General features: G+C 37.3%; 1 protein-coding gene across 9 annotated transcripts in view; it reads left to right on the top strand.

Moving 5' to 3' along the window:
• Positions 1 to 16,044, top strand: part of FAM13A (family with sequence similarity 13 member A) — a 418,718-nt gene that overhangs the window by 130,184 nt on the left and 272,490 nt on the right. For 6 of the 9 annotated variants that reach the window (XM_033214803.1, XM_033214801.1, XM_033214804.1 and 3 more), the window contains one exon: positions 14,227 to 14,404. The exons of the other annotated variants lie outside the window; for them this stretch is intronic. In XM_033214803.1, coding sequence (XP_033070694.1) covers positions 14,227 to 14,404 — 178 coding nt within the window. The remainder of the gene's footprint in view (positions 1 to 14,226; positions 14,405 to 16,044) is intronic. 9 annotated transcript variants of the gene reach the window in all.

Here is a 16,044-nt window from a genome sequence, read left to right as displayed (position 1 = left end):
CAACATCACTGATCATTAGAGAAATACAAATCAGAACCACAATGAGATATCATCTCACACCAGTCAGAATGGCTATTACTAAGAAGTCAAAAATTAACAGATGCTGATGAAGTTGTAGAAAAAAGGGAATCCTTATACACTGTTGGTGGGAGTGTAAATTTGTTCAACTGTTGTGGAAAGTAGTATGGCAATTCCTCAAAGACCTAAAGACAGAACTACCGTTCAACCCAGCAAATCTCATTAGTGGGTATATACCCAGAGCAATAGAAATCATTTTACCATAGAGACACATGCATGTGAATTTTCATTGCAGCACTATTCACAATAGCAAAGACATGGAATCAACCTAAATGCCATCAATGACAGATTGGATGAAGAAAATATGATACATATACACCATGGAATATTATGCAGCCATAAAAAAGAATGAGATCATGTCTTTCATGGGAACATGGATGGAGCTAGAGGCTATTATCCTTAGCAAACTAACATAGAAAACCAAATACTGCATGTTCTCACTTATAAGTGGGAGCTAAATGATAAGAACTTATGAACACAAAGAAGTAAACAACAGACACTGGGTCTACTTGAGGATAGAGGGTCAGTGGAGGGAGAGGAACAGGAAAGATAACAGTGGGGTACTGGGCTTAATATCTGGGTGATTAAATAATCTGTACCAAAAAAAAACCATGGCATGAGTTTACCTATGCAACAAACCTTCACATGTACCCCCGAACCTAAAATAAAAAGAATTTTCTAGAAAACTTAGAAAACTTTCAGAGATCAAGTTGCATTTGCAGGCCAATAAAATCATTAGGGGGATGGAACATGGGCATTCATATTTTTAATGTAATCTCCCTTCCCCATGCTTATGTCCCAACTCATCCTCAGCCTTCACTCCTGTTCATTGCTTTCTTGGTTATAAAAAGACAAGTCATTTTAGTGTGATTCTCCTCATTTTTTCTACTTTTAAGCTTAAAATTGGTCTCTTTACCCTTTATTCTAACTTCCCTTTCTCTTCAAATATTTACAAAAGAGTTATGGAAGAATAAGTGTACTTACTGCCTAATGATTAGAAAGGAGAAGGAAAAGGGAAAAAAGAAATGAATTCAACTTGGAGTGAAGACGAAGATTTCAAAATCCTTGCCCAAATTAATCGAAACTGTGCTTGAACTTTCTGATCGTTGGCTAAGTTGATAACATATGATGGGCTGGATTCAGTGGCTCACGCCTATAATCCCAGCACTCTGGGAGGCTGAGGTGGGTGGATCGCTTGATGCCAGGAGTTTGAGATCAGCCTGGCTGACATGGCAAGACCCCATCTCTACTAAAAATACCAAAATTAGCCAGGCCTGGTGGTGCACACCTGCAATCCCCACTACTCGGAAGGCTGAAGCATGGGAGTTGTTTGAATGTGGGAGGTAGAGATTGCAACGAGCTGAGATCTCACCACTGCACTCCCGCCTGGGCAACAAAGTGAGACTCCATCTTACAAAAAAGAAAAGAAAACCAGCAGACCCTGGCCAGGTGTGGTAGCTTATGACTGTAATTCCAGCACTTTGGGATGCCAAGGTAGCAGGATTGCTTGAGGCCAGTAGTTTGAGACCAGCCTGAACCACATAGCGAGACCCTGTCTCTATAAGAAAAGAAAAGAAAACCAGCAGATCCCTACCATACCCTTTGGCAGCCCTCAGTTCTTTCTCAGAATAACTTGTAACTGGTTTAGCTGTTGTTTTGGTGTTTGCTTCCATTTGATAATATAGTGTTCAATCTTGATTGCTAACTTTCAGATATCTCATCACTTCTGCTTATAAATAGATGGAATTCACTCTGCTGCCTTGCCACTTACTCCAAACAATTTCTCCAAATATTGATATGTCACAAATTTAGTTAAATTTATAATTAATGTGTGACTGAATAATTATGTAAGAGGGTATGTGGTTTGTGAGATATTTTCTGACAATACTTCTTTTTTTTTACTTACATATATAAATATATATTTTTTTTTCTTTTTTCCCCACTCATTCTGTCACTCAGGCTGGAGTGCAGTGGTATGGGATCACTGCAGCCTCTGCTCACTGCAACCTCCACCTCCTGCACACCTATAACCATGATTCTGCGGCCTCAGCCTCCTAGGTATCTGAGATTACAGGTGTGCACCAACATACCTAGCAAATTTTTATATTTTTAGTAGAGACAGGGTTTCCACATGTTGACCAGGCTGGTCTTGAACTCATGACCTCAAGTGATCTGCCCACCTCAGCCTCCCAAAGTGCTGGGATTGCAGGTGTGCACCACCATGCCCAGCCCACTTATGTAATTTTCTATAAACTTGATGTGGTCTTTTTTTTCCCCAAATTGCTCCAACAACTCCACTGTTAACTTTAATAGAAAAGTAAGTAATTTATCCATTCTTTATTTCTGTGGTGATTCCTCTTTGGGGCCCTTTTTATTTTCGGCTCCCACCTGTATTGGTTGTAGATGTCATCTTGAGTTTTCCATCACCAATGTTTTTTCCTGTACCTACTATTTCCTGGAGTCTTTTTTTCTACCCATCATGTTAAACATTCCATGAGTTCCATCAGATTGGAAAGTATTTTCTTTTGGTCTTGAAAATTTTCTTGTATTATCCTTCCTATATTATAGTTTCTTTAAGTGACTTATCACTGTCTTTTAATTCTGTTTTCTGTGAAATTTCCCCATTTATTTTCCTGCCAAACCTATTTTTTTTTTAATTTTAGCTTTTCTATTTTTAATATCCAAAATATTCTTGCTTTTGATTCCTTTTGCAAAACACCGTACTCTTGTTTTAGAGCATTCTTGTCTTATTTTTCTGAGGATACTAACAGTGGTTTGTTGTTATGCTGTACTTGTTTAAATTTTCTTCTTTTCTCTGTATTATCTGTTTATAGGTATTCTTTTTGTCTTTATTTAAACAAAGTGATTCTTAGCTGTTTTGATTTGAGGATGACATTTTGTAAACGGGATCAGGGGCTTGTCTCTTGGCATACTTCACTTTGGAAGGATTCGATAGAAAAATGAGAAATTTAGCTGTGTCATTTGGGGATGCCCAGATGTCAGTATGTGAACATCTTTTTCTTTTCAGCTACTGAGTTCATCAAGAGCAGGGCTTGGGGGAGGTGGGAAGTAGTATGCTTACTTCCCATCAGTGAGGAAATATTGGCTCCTTATTTCTTAGTAGACTTTTCACTAATCTTACATTTTCAAATGTGTTTCTCATGCTAGTCCTTAACTATCTTAGGTATCTAAGAATCATTTGATATTACCCGGAGATTAAGCCTTAGCACTCCTGTCTGAGCACGTGCCTGCCTGGATGCAGGCGGTGTTGGAGGACTCACTGAGCCTGACAGGCTTGTAAACAGTCTGTTTCCAGTCACTTGCATCCACTTCCAAATGTCTTTAAAATCTAATACTCTTCTGTTTTGTTTTCTCTGCTGTTCTTTTTTTTTTTTTTTTTTTGCCGTTGGGTGCTTACACTTTTTAAGCATTCTTTTACTGTCATTTCAGTGGAGCCTTGGAAAGATTAGAGAAACACGTATAACCGATCTGTCTCTTTAAATGGAAATTCTCCCTTGCCTTTTTTTTTTTTTTTACCCCCACAACCCATATTTGATTTTAAATGAGACAGAATTTTATAATAGCAGCTGTGCAAACAACATGTGAGAGTTAAGTGCCTGTGAATTTTATCAAATGCTTATGAGCATTTGATAATTTAGACAGTAACTGTTTTTCTTAAGAAAACCACTCTAATAGGGCCATTTTAATCAGCACAGTGACTAATTGTAAATAAATCTAATTTAATAAGCTAATTTGTACCTACGCCTTAGGGCTTTCTCTTTCTTCATTATATGAGGAACTCACTAGATATCTTGGAGTCAAGCCTGTCTTTTATCTACACTATCTTGATGCCATCTGTATTGTGTTGAGATTAGCTGAGTGGTTTCGACTTGCAAATTTTAAAGTGAATAAATGTTGGCCAAATACATAGTTATGAAGTGTCGTTTCTTGGATAGTATGAACTCCATAACAAGCATATGACATATTTCCTTCCCCAGGGTAGTTTCTTTTTACTGGGAAGCTTCTTTTCTTTTGAAATTACTCAACTTACACAAATATCTATTTCTGTGAGAAACAGAATCATTATATTAAACTACAAAATTTAACCTTTCCATTTTCAGTGTGTATCTTTTGGGTTTTCTATAAACAATGCCAAACATATACACTATTCTTTTTTTTCTAAGTAAAGACTTAAACCCAGAGCAAAATTAAAGGTTTGACATCTACATATTTGCTCAAGGTACCAATCAATCAGCAGCACAAAGCCTCCACTGGAATAAATTGGAAATGTGGTGGCAGGAAACCCAGGTTTCCACAGATGACTTCATACATTTTGACAGTATTCCAATTGAACTGCTCTCATCCAGATCCATGTGACGGGAAGAACCTTATTTGTATCTATAACCACCCATGACCTCTGAGATTGTAGGTCCTGATAACTAGATGATCTTTTCTTTGCTGGATACACATAGGCATCTTTATTTTCCTTATATGGCCTTTGACTCTGTGAGATAGTATTAACTAGTGGGTGAGATTATGCAAGCTTGGAAAGAGAAGCCATGACTGAGCAAATTATTCCATATAAGAACAACTCATCTTGAAACATGATTGTGTGCATGCATATGTACATTTGTTAAAATTGTTCATCTACTGTCATGTTTTTGGCTATTCTCTTTATCCTTGAGGGCTTATTCTTGAAAAAAAAATTGTCATTTTAGTGGAATATTAGGAAGAAAAGTAGGTACACTCATCTTTAACTGAAATGATCTGTCATCTTTATCTGAAAGTTCTCCTCTGACTTTCTTCCCCCATGCTTGATTTTTTCCCATGCTTGATTTTGAAGTCAACAGAATTTCTTTAGAACAGCTTTATTGGTATATAAATTACCCACCATAAATTGACCCTCTTAAAGTGTACAATTCAGTGGTTTTTGATCTATTCACAAAGTGCAACCATCACCATTATCTAACTTTTGAACATTTTTATGACACCAGAAAGAAGCCCTATGCCCGTTAGCAGTCACTCCCCATTCCTCCCTCCTCCCACCACCTGCATCCTTAGGCAAAGACCAGTCTACTGTCTCTCTATAAACATTGCTTCTATGGACATTTCATAAATGGAATCACAATATGTGGTACTTTGTAACTGGCTTCTTTGATCTAGCATAATGTTTCAAGCTTCATCTGTGGTGTCACATGTATCAGTACTGCATTCCTATGGCTGGTTAATATTCTATTGTATGAATATACCATATTTTACTTATCCATTTATATGTTGATGGAAATTTGGGTTATTTCCATTTTTTTTGCTGTTATGAACATTTATGTATAAGTTTTTGTGTGGATATATGCTTTCATTTCTCTTGAGTATTTACCTGTAATTGCTGTTATATTGTAACTTGGTTTTGAGTAACTATTTTCTAACATAGTTTGTAGAAAGATTATAGGCTTGAAGAGGAAAAGCAGGATACCTAGCAGCTCCAAGGCCAAGAAGAGGCCTATTGGGAATATTATGGAATTAATTGTGAACTGGGTGAAATCCTCAGTAAGTTCTTTTTTTGTTTAGTAATACTTTTATGTTGGAAGAAGAGAAGACATAGTCAACAAATGAGTTATTTAAAAAGTATACAACTTGTATTAATAGAAAATCAATCTACATAAAAAATATTAAAAATTTGGTTAAAGAATATTAATTGAAGGAATTGCCAGATGATTAGCTTGCTAGCCGCCTACAGCTCTGCCCTAACTCTGTCAAGCCGTGTTTTGAACACCTGCTTTACTGAACCCATGGAAATAATCAACCTTTTACAATGAGTCCATAAACAGTTTGAGGCCCTTAAGGGAGAAAGGAGGGGTAAGAGGACATACAAATAGGCTTAAGTAACTCTGGGCTTGGTTTAACTCATATGACACCAAGTCCACTTACAGGCCACTTATAGCTGAGCATTTAACCAGTAGTGCCTAGAAAAAAACCAACTGGTATTAGTATGATTTCATCTGAAACTATATATTTACTGTACTTGGCCCTTTTAATATAGTGCTAGATTTATGGAGAAAGCCAGGTTTTATTAGCTGAGATACTGCCAATATTGTTTCAGATGAGCATTTTACATTGTGTGAGGCTCTCTGTCCTATGTGCTGTTTGTTTTTTCCAGTCTCCTCGGTACATAAATTCTCATAGAAATAAGTTCTTCAGCTGCTAAATGCTTGTGTCTAACCTTTAGTTGTAGATGTGAGGTTCCAGCTTTATAATTTAGACTATTTTATATGTTTATGTATACCATCAGTCCCCACTGAGAAGCATTCAGTACCCAATAAATACTCACAAAATAAATATGCTGAGATACTATTTAGGCATTATCAGGAGTTTGTTTTGGTTATAGGACTGAAGTGTAAAATATTACCTAATTCTTTATTCTTTCTGCAGGCTTTTGCTCTTACTTGAACATACAGGTTTTCTCTGGGAACAGGATATCAGTATAAATGTTGACTAATTTGGCAATAAACATACCTCTGCATTTTACAGAATCTAATCAGAATGATAAGATTTGTAGTTTCACTAATAACCTCTAAGAATAGCAGTAATTTATTAATTTTTATTAGTCACTTTATCAGCCTGCCCTTTGAGAAGTTCATGTCAGACCTTTGAGAACCACATCATAGTCATGGGGTTGTAAGAGATTTGTAAGAAATATAACCCCTCATTTTGCACAGGAAAATGAAATTCTGTTGCCTGTATAAGCTCATCACTCCAAAGAAGTGATTCCAGTCTTGAGGAATGAAATGTGGAGGCAAAACCCAGTCTGATTCTGTACAGCTGGCATTTCATGATTATTTTTCTCATTCTTCTGTAAATACATATTTAGAAAGAAATATAATTGATGTTTTATTTATTCTTATGTAGTTTGTATTTTGTGCCCATACAGCCTTATAGGCTACTATTAAAATTTTATTTCTCCACAAGCCCTGAGAACCTACAAAGCTATGGTTTCTCACAAATGAATTAAGATTCCCACCTCTCCATTACACAACAGATTTGCTTATTGATTGATTCAGGAAACATTTCTTAAATATTTACATACATGAGACATGGTGTTAGCTGCTCTGTAATAATGATAACAGTAATAGCTAACTTTGTAAGAGTATGCTGATCAAACTGTATATTATGAGGTCCTGGGCACTTGGATTTAAATTGTCGCTAAGCTATTTGGTACCTGGGTGAATGTGGACAGGCTAATCAATCTCTCTATTTCAGTCTAGTCATCCCCAAATGGGGAGCTACTAGATTCCTGTTGCTACCATAACAGATTACCACGAACTTAGTGGCTTAATGCGTTGTAAATTTATTATCTCACTGTACTATGGGTGAGAAGAGTGTGGGCTCAACTGGTTCCTCTACTCTAAATCTCACAAGGCCAAAATCCAGGTGACAGTCTAGGCTCCTGTATGACTGTTATGGGGAGAATCTACTCCCAGACTCATTCACATTGTTGGCAGAATTCAGTTCCATGCAGTTGTAAGACTGAAGTCTCTGTTTCTTTGCTGGTTTCTCAGTTTCTAGAGGCTGCTCATGTTCTCGAGTTTATGACCTCTCTTAATCTGCGAAGTCGGCAACAGCTCATTATACTATTAATATCTAATAGATTAGCAAGTTTTCATAAAACCTTTTGTGAAGTTTAATGAGGCAGAGGGAGGGGGGAAACTACTTTGATAAATCTGGCACCATGAGGCTAAATATTTTGGTTGTTTTAGTGGTTCACTTTCTCATGGCTCTGAGATATATCATGATAGAGATTAACATTTTGTCAAGTACTTTATTCTTTCCTTGAGGCTAGGATTATGAGTATAGTATAACTTCATGGTCATTGAAAAGTCCAGGCATATGTCAAGATTAGAATTAGGTGCCATCCTGTGATATATCTTGTGATATAGGAATAGCATTGCTGATTGTAATTATAATTTTTTTTTTTTTTTTTTTTTTTTAGTGAGAGCAAATATTTGTCACATAGTTAAATGTTTGCTGCTTAACCTGTAACAAAAGTATTTATGGTACAGTTTTCAAGTGCTGAGTAGATTTCTCTGTATGCTATATATACTGTGCTAGTTGAATGTTTGCATTTTAGCTTGAGAAATGGGTCAAATGTAGCCAACAACAAATGAGAACTTTCAAGAAAACTTGAATAATTTGAAGTGGTACTTTTCACTAATGGTGAGAGAGAGTTTTTGTCCTGAGAAAAGACTAATGTTGAAGAAAATGATGACTATTTTAGTTGTGAACCATTATTTCCATCTGCAAAGTTTTCTTAGAATTTTTGAACTTATGAATTATAACACATGATCCTAGTTTTTGTTCCAGTTTAATTCTAAAAATGACTACAAGTTTAAAGCAGTTAACATATGTTAATACATCTGCAGAGGTGCATTTCACTTCTGTTTCTGAGGCTCGTCTATGAAATTTTATTGCTGAGTGTCCTTTCCCTGTGACCACTAAAGTAGCTTTTTTTCTATTTAGATACTATCTGTAATCTAATTCCTACCTAACAGTAATATTCCATCCAACTCAGCAAATTCTGTAAATGGACTAAATTATTCCACATTTCTTTAAAATATATTTGAAGTGTAGATGTACTGTATTCCTGTTAGTTTGTCTTATTGTGTGTCTTAAAAATGTGTATCATTCTTTAAAACAATGTCTTGAGCTCTTTTAATATGCAAGGCATGTAGAGTGTTTAAAAGATGGTCAAAACTCAACCACCAACTCTAAAAGAGCTTGTATTTGCCAGTTTATAGATTTTTTTACTTTAGCTGCGGATATCAACTACATTTCAAGGAGACCTTCCTGACAATCTTATTTATAATCTTAATCACTAGCCTTCACCCTGATCCAAGTACTCCCAATTCCCCTAGCCCTGTTACTATATTTATTGCCTAATATCTCACCTGCTAGATGGTAGGTTCCATGAGGGTAGGGATTTTCTGTTTATTTTGTTTACGGATTTATCTTAAATGCTTGGAATGGTGCCTGGCACGGAGTAGTCACTCAATAAATGTTTTCAGAATGATTAAATGAATAAAACATCTTCCAACACAAGACAAATTTAAATTGCATTCATAATCTGTCCCCATGTCTAACCATCCCGCCAGCATCAGCCTGATTCAGGCCCTGGACCCTTTCCTTCTGGATGGTTACAGTAGCCTCTTAAGTAATCTTGCTGCTTTCAATTGTGCCCTACAGTCTAGACTCAGCAGAGCAGCCAGAGTGGTGACCCCCTCAAGGCAGATCATGTCTCCCCACAGCTCAAAACCCTCACACAGAAAACAAAACAAAACAAAACAAAACAAGAAAAGACCATAGCTTTTAGTCAAATTTAATCAGATGGTAATGATCTGTCCTTTTCCTCTTGCGTTGTCTCCCCATTTCATCTCCTGCTACTCTCGCCACCCACCACCACTTGGCCCCAGCCCCAGGACCTCCATCTCAGGCCCTTTGCATGTATGTTTCCTTGCCTACTACACACTTTATTTATTTCAGCTCTGCTCAAATGTCATGGTATCAGAGGGGCCTCCCTGATCATGTTGAGTGAAATAACATCTTCTACCCCGACATCACTCTGCTTTACTCCACTTTATCCTGCTTGCTATTTCTTCATAGCACGTATGTTACCACTTCGTATATATTTTAAACATTTATCTTTTAATTTTCTTGCCTTCGATTAGAACATGTTTCATACAAGCATGGAGTTTGCTTTTGTATTAGTCAGGGCATATACTAATATGCCCCATTAGTATTCTCTAAAGGGACAGAACTAATAGGATAGATGGATATATGAAGGAGGCTTATTAAGGAGTATTGGCTTACATGATCACAAGGTAAAGTCCCACAGTAGCCCATCTACAAGCTGAGAGCCAGTAAGCCAGTCTGATTCCCAAAACCTCAAAAGTAGGAAGCCCACAGCACAGCCTTCAGTCTGTGGCAGAAGGCCTGAGAGCTCCTGGAAAATCCAGGGGTCCGAGAGTGGGTCCAGTGTAAGACCAAGGGTCCAAAAGTTGAAGAACTTGAAGTCTGATGTTCAAGAGCAGGAAGCATCCAGAATGGAGAGAGATGGAGGGCAGAAGACTCAGCCAGTCTAGTCCTTACATGTTCCTCTGTTTGCTTTTATTCTAGCCGCACTGGCAACTGATTAGATGCCCACCCAGACTGAGGGTGGGTCTGCCCCTCCCAGTCCACTGACTCAAATATTCATCTCCTTTGGCAACACCTTCACAGACACACCCAGGAGCAATACTTTACATTCTTCAATCCAGTCAAGTTGATACTCAGTATTAACCATCACAGTATTGTTTAATGCTGTCTCCCTGGTGTTAGAGAATATTAGACACATAGAAAGTGTGTGATAAACATCATACATGGTGTGCAACAAATGTACATTTTGGATGCATGTAAACAAAAATAGAAGTATTGTGAACTCTCATTTATCATGTGAGACCTTAAGTGAGTCATCATAATTATCAATGTAAATACAAGAGCATGAGTGTGTAAGGCAGTGTTTATTGTATTTAGATATCAATAAGTCAAAAAATAAAGCCATAGCAAAGTAATTATTAGGAACTTTTTTTTTTTGACAGAGTCTCCTCTGTCACCCAGGCTGGAGTGTAGTGGCGTGATCATGGCTTACTTCAGCTTTGACTTCCCCAAGCTCAAGTGATCCTCCCATTTTAGTGTCCCAAGTAGCTGGTTGGAGGCACGACAGGCATGTGCCAACACACTTAGCTAATTTTTGCATTTTTTGTAGAGATGGGGTTTCACATGTTGCCCAGGCTGGTCTTGAACTCCCGAGCTGAAGGAATCCGCCTGCCTTGGCCTCCTAAAGTGCTGGAATTACAGGCATGAGCCACCACACCCTGGCAATTACTATGAGCTTTCTTTCTCGCAAGCGTCAGAAGGCATCTTCCTGATAGGCACAGTTGTGCCACCACTGCCTCCATGCTGCTACCCTAGGCATTCTTCTGCAAGCCTCCTCTGAAGGTGTTGAGCAGTTATTATTCTCATATGTAGGAAATCTTATTTGTAGGGTTGCAGCAGGCTGGCAGTAATGGTAGTATTTACCAGATATTTCTGGAAACACTTTACAAAATGCAGATACATAATTAATCTGTATGAAAAGAGATGAGGCAAAATATCATGCTAATAAATTAAGGTCTTTACTGTTAGTGTATTTGAACAGGGATTCAAGAGGTAAATTATAAATGTAGGTGTGCTGCTGTCAAAGCCACTGATGTAGAGGACACTCACATCCTTGCCCAGTGGGTGATTCCAGGAATCCATGAATCTATCTTCAATCACAGGAGACAAAAATGCTGTGGAAATGGAAGGAGGTAGATATAAGATATTTCTTTTTCAGTTACTTTTGACTTTTGAGAATATGTCTAGTGATTCTTCCATTCAGGCCATAATGATTTTTTTTTTTTTTTTTTGAGGCGGAGTCTTACTCTGTAGCCCAGGCTGGAGTGCAATGCGTGATCTCAGCTCACTGTAACCTCCACTTCCCAGGTTCAAGCAATTCTCCTGCCTCAGCTTCGTGAGTAGCTGGGATTACAGGTGCACGCCACCATGCCCCACTAATTTTTGTGTTTTTAGTAGAGACAGGGTTTCATCATGTTGTTCACGCTGGTCTCAAACTCCTGACCTTGTGATCTGCCCACCTCAGCCTCCCAAAGTGCTGGGATTACAGACATGAACCACCGCGCCTAGCTGCCATAAGCAATTTTATGTTATTTTGCTAAACGTGAAACTCTAAATACATCTGTCTCCCTTCCTATTATTTGGCAATTTTATTTCCTGGAAAAATTGTTTATCATATTTCAAAAGTTGGAAAATGATGAAAATGCTGCTACTTTTTCAAAGATGTTATTGTCATAAATTCATAACTATTTTGAATCTTCATTTTATTTGACCTGGTGTCTTTACACATTGCATCCCTTATGGTTTGAGGTTTCATTTCAGAGCCAGAAAGCCAGAGGCTGATTGTCAAGGCTGTTGTAATGCTGTTGCTTGTATCTTTAAATACTGACAATCAGACCACAATTTTAAACAGAGAGCAAACACCCATGAAAACATCCCATAGACTTACTTTGAATTAGTCACTATAAAAAAGAAGACAGAACATTTTCTCTTGGTTCATTATTTATTTTTATAATATAAAGGCATGAGAAATGGGTATCTCCAATTAGTTCTTAATCACTCCAACTTAATTATTTTTGCATCTTGTATATCTCTGCTATTTAAGGTCATAGTGCAGTGGAAAACAGTCATTATAAACAATACAGCGTAGGTCACATAGGTAGTAGGTAGCAGAACCAGGTTCCTCACCCCAGAAATGACTTGAGCCTTCATTCTGATCTTGTGCTCTGAAGCCTGTCAGTGTCACTGTGTCTGATTCGCTATATGTTTTCACTTCCTGTGTGTAGCATTATGTTATCCAGGTGCTTTGTAACACTGATGAATTGTCTGATTTTGTATCTCATTTCCTTCATTCTTCTGTTTCTTCTTCTTCACTTAACTGGCTAAAGCTGAATTATGTAAGCAATACAAGTGCGTATTAATTATAACTGAATTACATTTTATTCTCTTAGATATCTGTGAAGGTAATGGATTGTAGTCATTCCTCTAAACTACTGTATTTGTTATAAAATATTTTTATTTTCTTCTGAGAGAAAGCATTAAAGTCACAAAACTTAGCAATTTTACTGTATTTGAGTATTGGCAAAACAAATCTTTGAGACTTGAGAGAAACTTCATATGTATGCCTATGAATTTTGATATATCATTAGACATTTTGGGGTGTATGCTGGGTTATTAGTCTTTTGTATGAGAAACATATATCAAATTCTGAACCATATGACATGTTAGATGTTGTTAAAGAAAAAGTTATTCTGGCCAGGTGCAGTGGGTCATGCCTGTAATCCCAGCACTTTGGGAGGCCCCAGCCCGGCCAACGTGGTGAAATGCTGTCTCCACTAAAAATACAAACATTAGCCGGGCATGGTGGTGCACACCCGTAATCAATCCCAGCTACTCAGGAGGCTGAGACAAGAGAATTGCTTGAACCCAGGAGGCAGAGGTTGCAGTGAGCTGAGATGGCACCATGGCCCTCCAGCCTGGGTGACAAGAGCGAGACTCCTTTAAAAAAAAAGAAAAAAGATATTATTCATTCTGAAACTTGTTAAAGAACAGTAAGACAATCTTTAATCAGGACTATTACAATAGCTAGAGGAACTACTGCATTTGGGGTTTTGCAGTGGGGCAGAGAGATTCAGCTCAACTTGGAATACAAGGGAAAGTTGTAATTACATGACCACATAGCAGGGTTGGGATAGGCAGCAGTCAGTGGGTGGAAAATTACTAAGAGGAAAAACCTCAAGGGTCAGGAGAGATTATGGCTAAACAGACCTAACAAGTTTCTTGCTAAAGACAGGCTAAGGTGATCAGACATCATTTGGAGGATGGTAGGAAATGAGTAATTTGGTCAGATATGGAGGGTTATCAGATATGAAGGGTGGGGATTTTGGCTGAACTGACTTAGCAGTATTCTTACTAAAAGTGGACTCTTGAGGATATGCCCAGAACAGGGCTTAGTTGAAAAAAAGCTCAGAGAAGTCTGACTAGAGATTGATCAAGGAGATAATCTTTGTCAAGATTAAAAAGCTGTTTAGGAATTAAAAGTTTCCTTCAGTTTTCTCTGTGTACAGTATCCTGATCACTAAGTTTAGCATCCCCCATGGTATCCCTTGAAGGTCTCTCATACCATATTTTATTCAAGAGAATTCTGGTTTTGACAAACTTGAAGACAAAAATCAAATGGAAGATTCCACTGTGGATCAAAAAGCTAACCATTGTCTTAATTTGGGGACAAAAACATTAAATTGAAACACAAACCCATTTTGTGCACTGAATAAACCTTGTGGTTTTTTATATTTCTTGCTTAAGTCAGTAATTCTTTAACATAAAGTCAAATACGCAAGGCCTATCTCAGTGTCTCAAGAGTTTTTTTCTGAATAAAATGTTAGAATGTATTACACCTATGTGCTTTTGTTGTTGTTACTGTGAAATATACCTGAGAACATTTTTATTCTTTTTTTTTTTTTCCAGATGGCAGAAATGATGTTCAGGAGAGTAGCTTAAGAGACTTAATAAAAGAGCTGCCAGACACCCACTACTGCCTCCTCAAGTACCTTTGCCAGTTCTTGACAAAAGTAGCCAAGCATCATATGCAGAATCGCATGAATGTTCACAATCTCGCCACTGTATTTGGGCCAAATTGCTTTCAGTAAGTTAGTGGAGTTTTGCTGTTAATATCATCATGTCCCCCTTTGTGTTTACTACTGTCTGAAATTACTGGGATGTAGAAGCATATTTCAGTCTGAAAATGCAGCCAGCTTATGTTGGAGAAGTTGTATCTTGTTCTTGGGCATGTTAGCCCTGTTTTTCATCCCAATTTGAAGAAAGCAGCTATGCCCTTTTTACAAAACTATAATTTGCTATAAATCAAATAGCCTTATTTTAAAATCTGGAAATAAGTTATATTTTAACTAAAAGGGGCATTTAAAAAATCTGTAATCAGAAATGTTGATTAGCAGAAAGAGAAGGAGTATGACATAGTGAATAATTTTTTAAATAGTAATAAAGTTCAAATTATTGCCAATAGATGGAAAATTTTGAACAGACTATGCCAGTATCAGAAAAATATAACTTCAGCTTCGTTTACTGGAAATAAACTAGTCTGTGTTAGTAGATTCTTTGTTGCTAGCCACAGGAACATTTGTAAAGCTTCATATTTTATTCTCCTTATTCCATAAAGCTCTTTAATTTTTGATACATGAAATATGATCCTGCAATCCAGGGACTTTGCTTTTCACTCTCCTGTTAATCACTTCTGATCAAATACATTCCTTCTAGTTATGAGAAGGGAGAGAGAGAACATTCACACTCCAAAAACTCTCAGAAACTCAGCAACTTTTTTTTTTAATAGCATATCTAATTCTCCACTTCATTAATATACAGGCTTATTCAGCTGCCCAGAACTAGTAATATTACAGTCCTTAGAATCATTGTCTAAATATAGATTCTAGTTTACATCCTGGTGACTACAGGGTTCCAGGTCATTCACAGCCTAATTTAGGTAGATGTTCTACCTTAATAACTATCCTGATTGTAATTCTAAAGATGTTAACTTTTAAATAGTGGCATTTCACAGGATATATTAGGGTGTCGTGAATAAATATCTCAGATACAGGATCCACTAATTTTTGTCTTATTCAGAAGCTCCGTGATAGTAAAAAGTCTATATTTATTCTTATATTTGTTCTGCCCAGTAAACCTTTGTTTGGTGACTTACATGTGAGAAACGTATAAGTAGAAAATTGTTGAATAATTCTGAAACCTAGATTCTAGAACAGGTAAAAATGAATTTGTAAATAGAATGCTTATTTAGTAAGCATTAAACACAGATCCATACCTCATTACTAACTTAGAAATTGGACTTGATCTGGAATTTCTGGTAATCTGCTCCAGTTAGTGAGTCAGAATGTTAATTAGTAATGAGTGTTTATTATAGGTTCTAATTAGTATGGTTTTACAGTTTTTCTATTGTTATAAAATATACATAAAATAACATATACCAATTTAACCTCTTTGGTTCTTTTTGAGACAGAGTCTCGCTCTGTTACCCAGGCTAGAGTGCAGTGGTACGATCTTGGCTTACTGCAACCTCCACCCTCTGGGCTCCAAGAATCCTCTCACTTCAGCCTCCTGAGTAGCTGGGACTACAGGCACATGCCACCATGCCCAATTAGTTTTTATATTTTTTGTAGAGGCAGGGTTTCACCATGTCACCTAGGCTGGTTCTGGGCTCAAGCAATCCACCTGCGGCAACCTCCCTGAGTGCTGGGATTACGGGCATGAGCCACT

The sequence above is a fragment of the Trachypithecus francoisi genome, unplaced genomic scaffold, assembly GCF_009764315.1.
Source record: "Trachypithecus francoisi isolate TF-2019V2 unplaced genomic scaffold, Tfra_2.0 Lachesis_group1, whole genome shotgun sequence".
In the NCBI taxonomy this organism is placed as follows: Eukaryota; Metazoa; Chordata; class Mammalia; order Primates; family Cercopithecidae; genus Trachypithecus; species Trachypithecus francoisi.
This window is presented reverse-complemented; position numbering and strand designations above follow the sequence as displayed.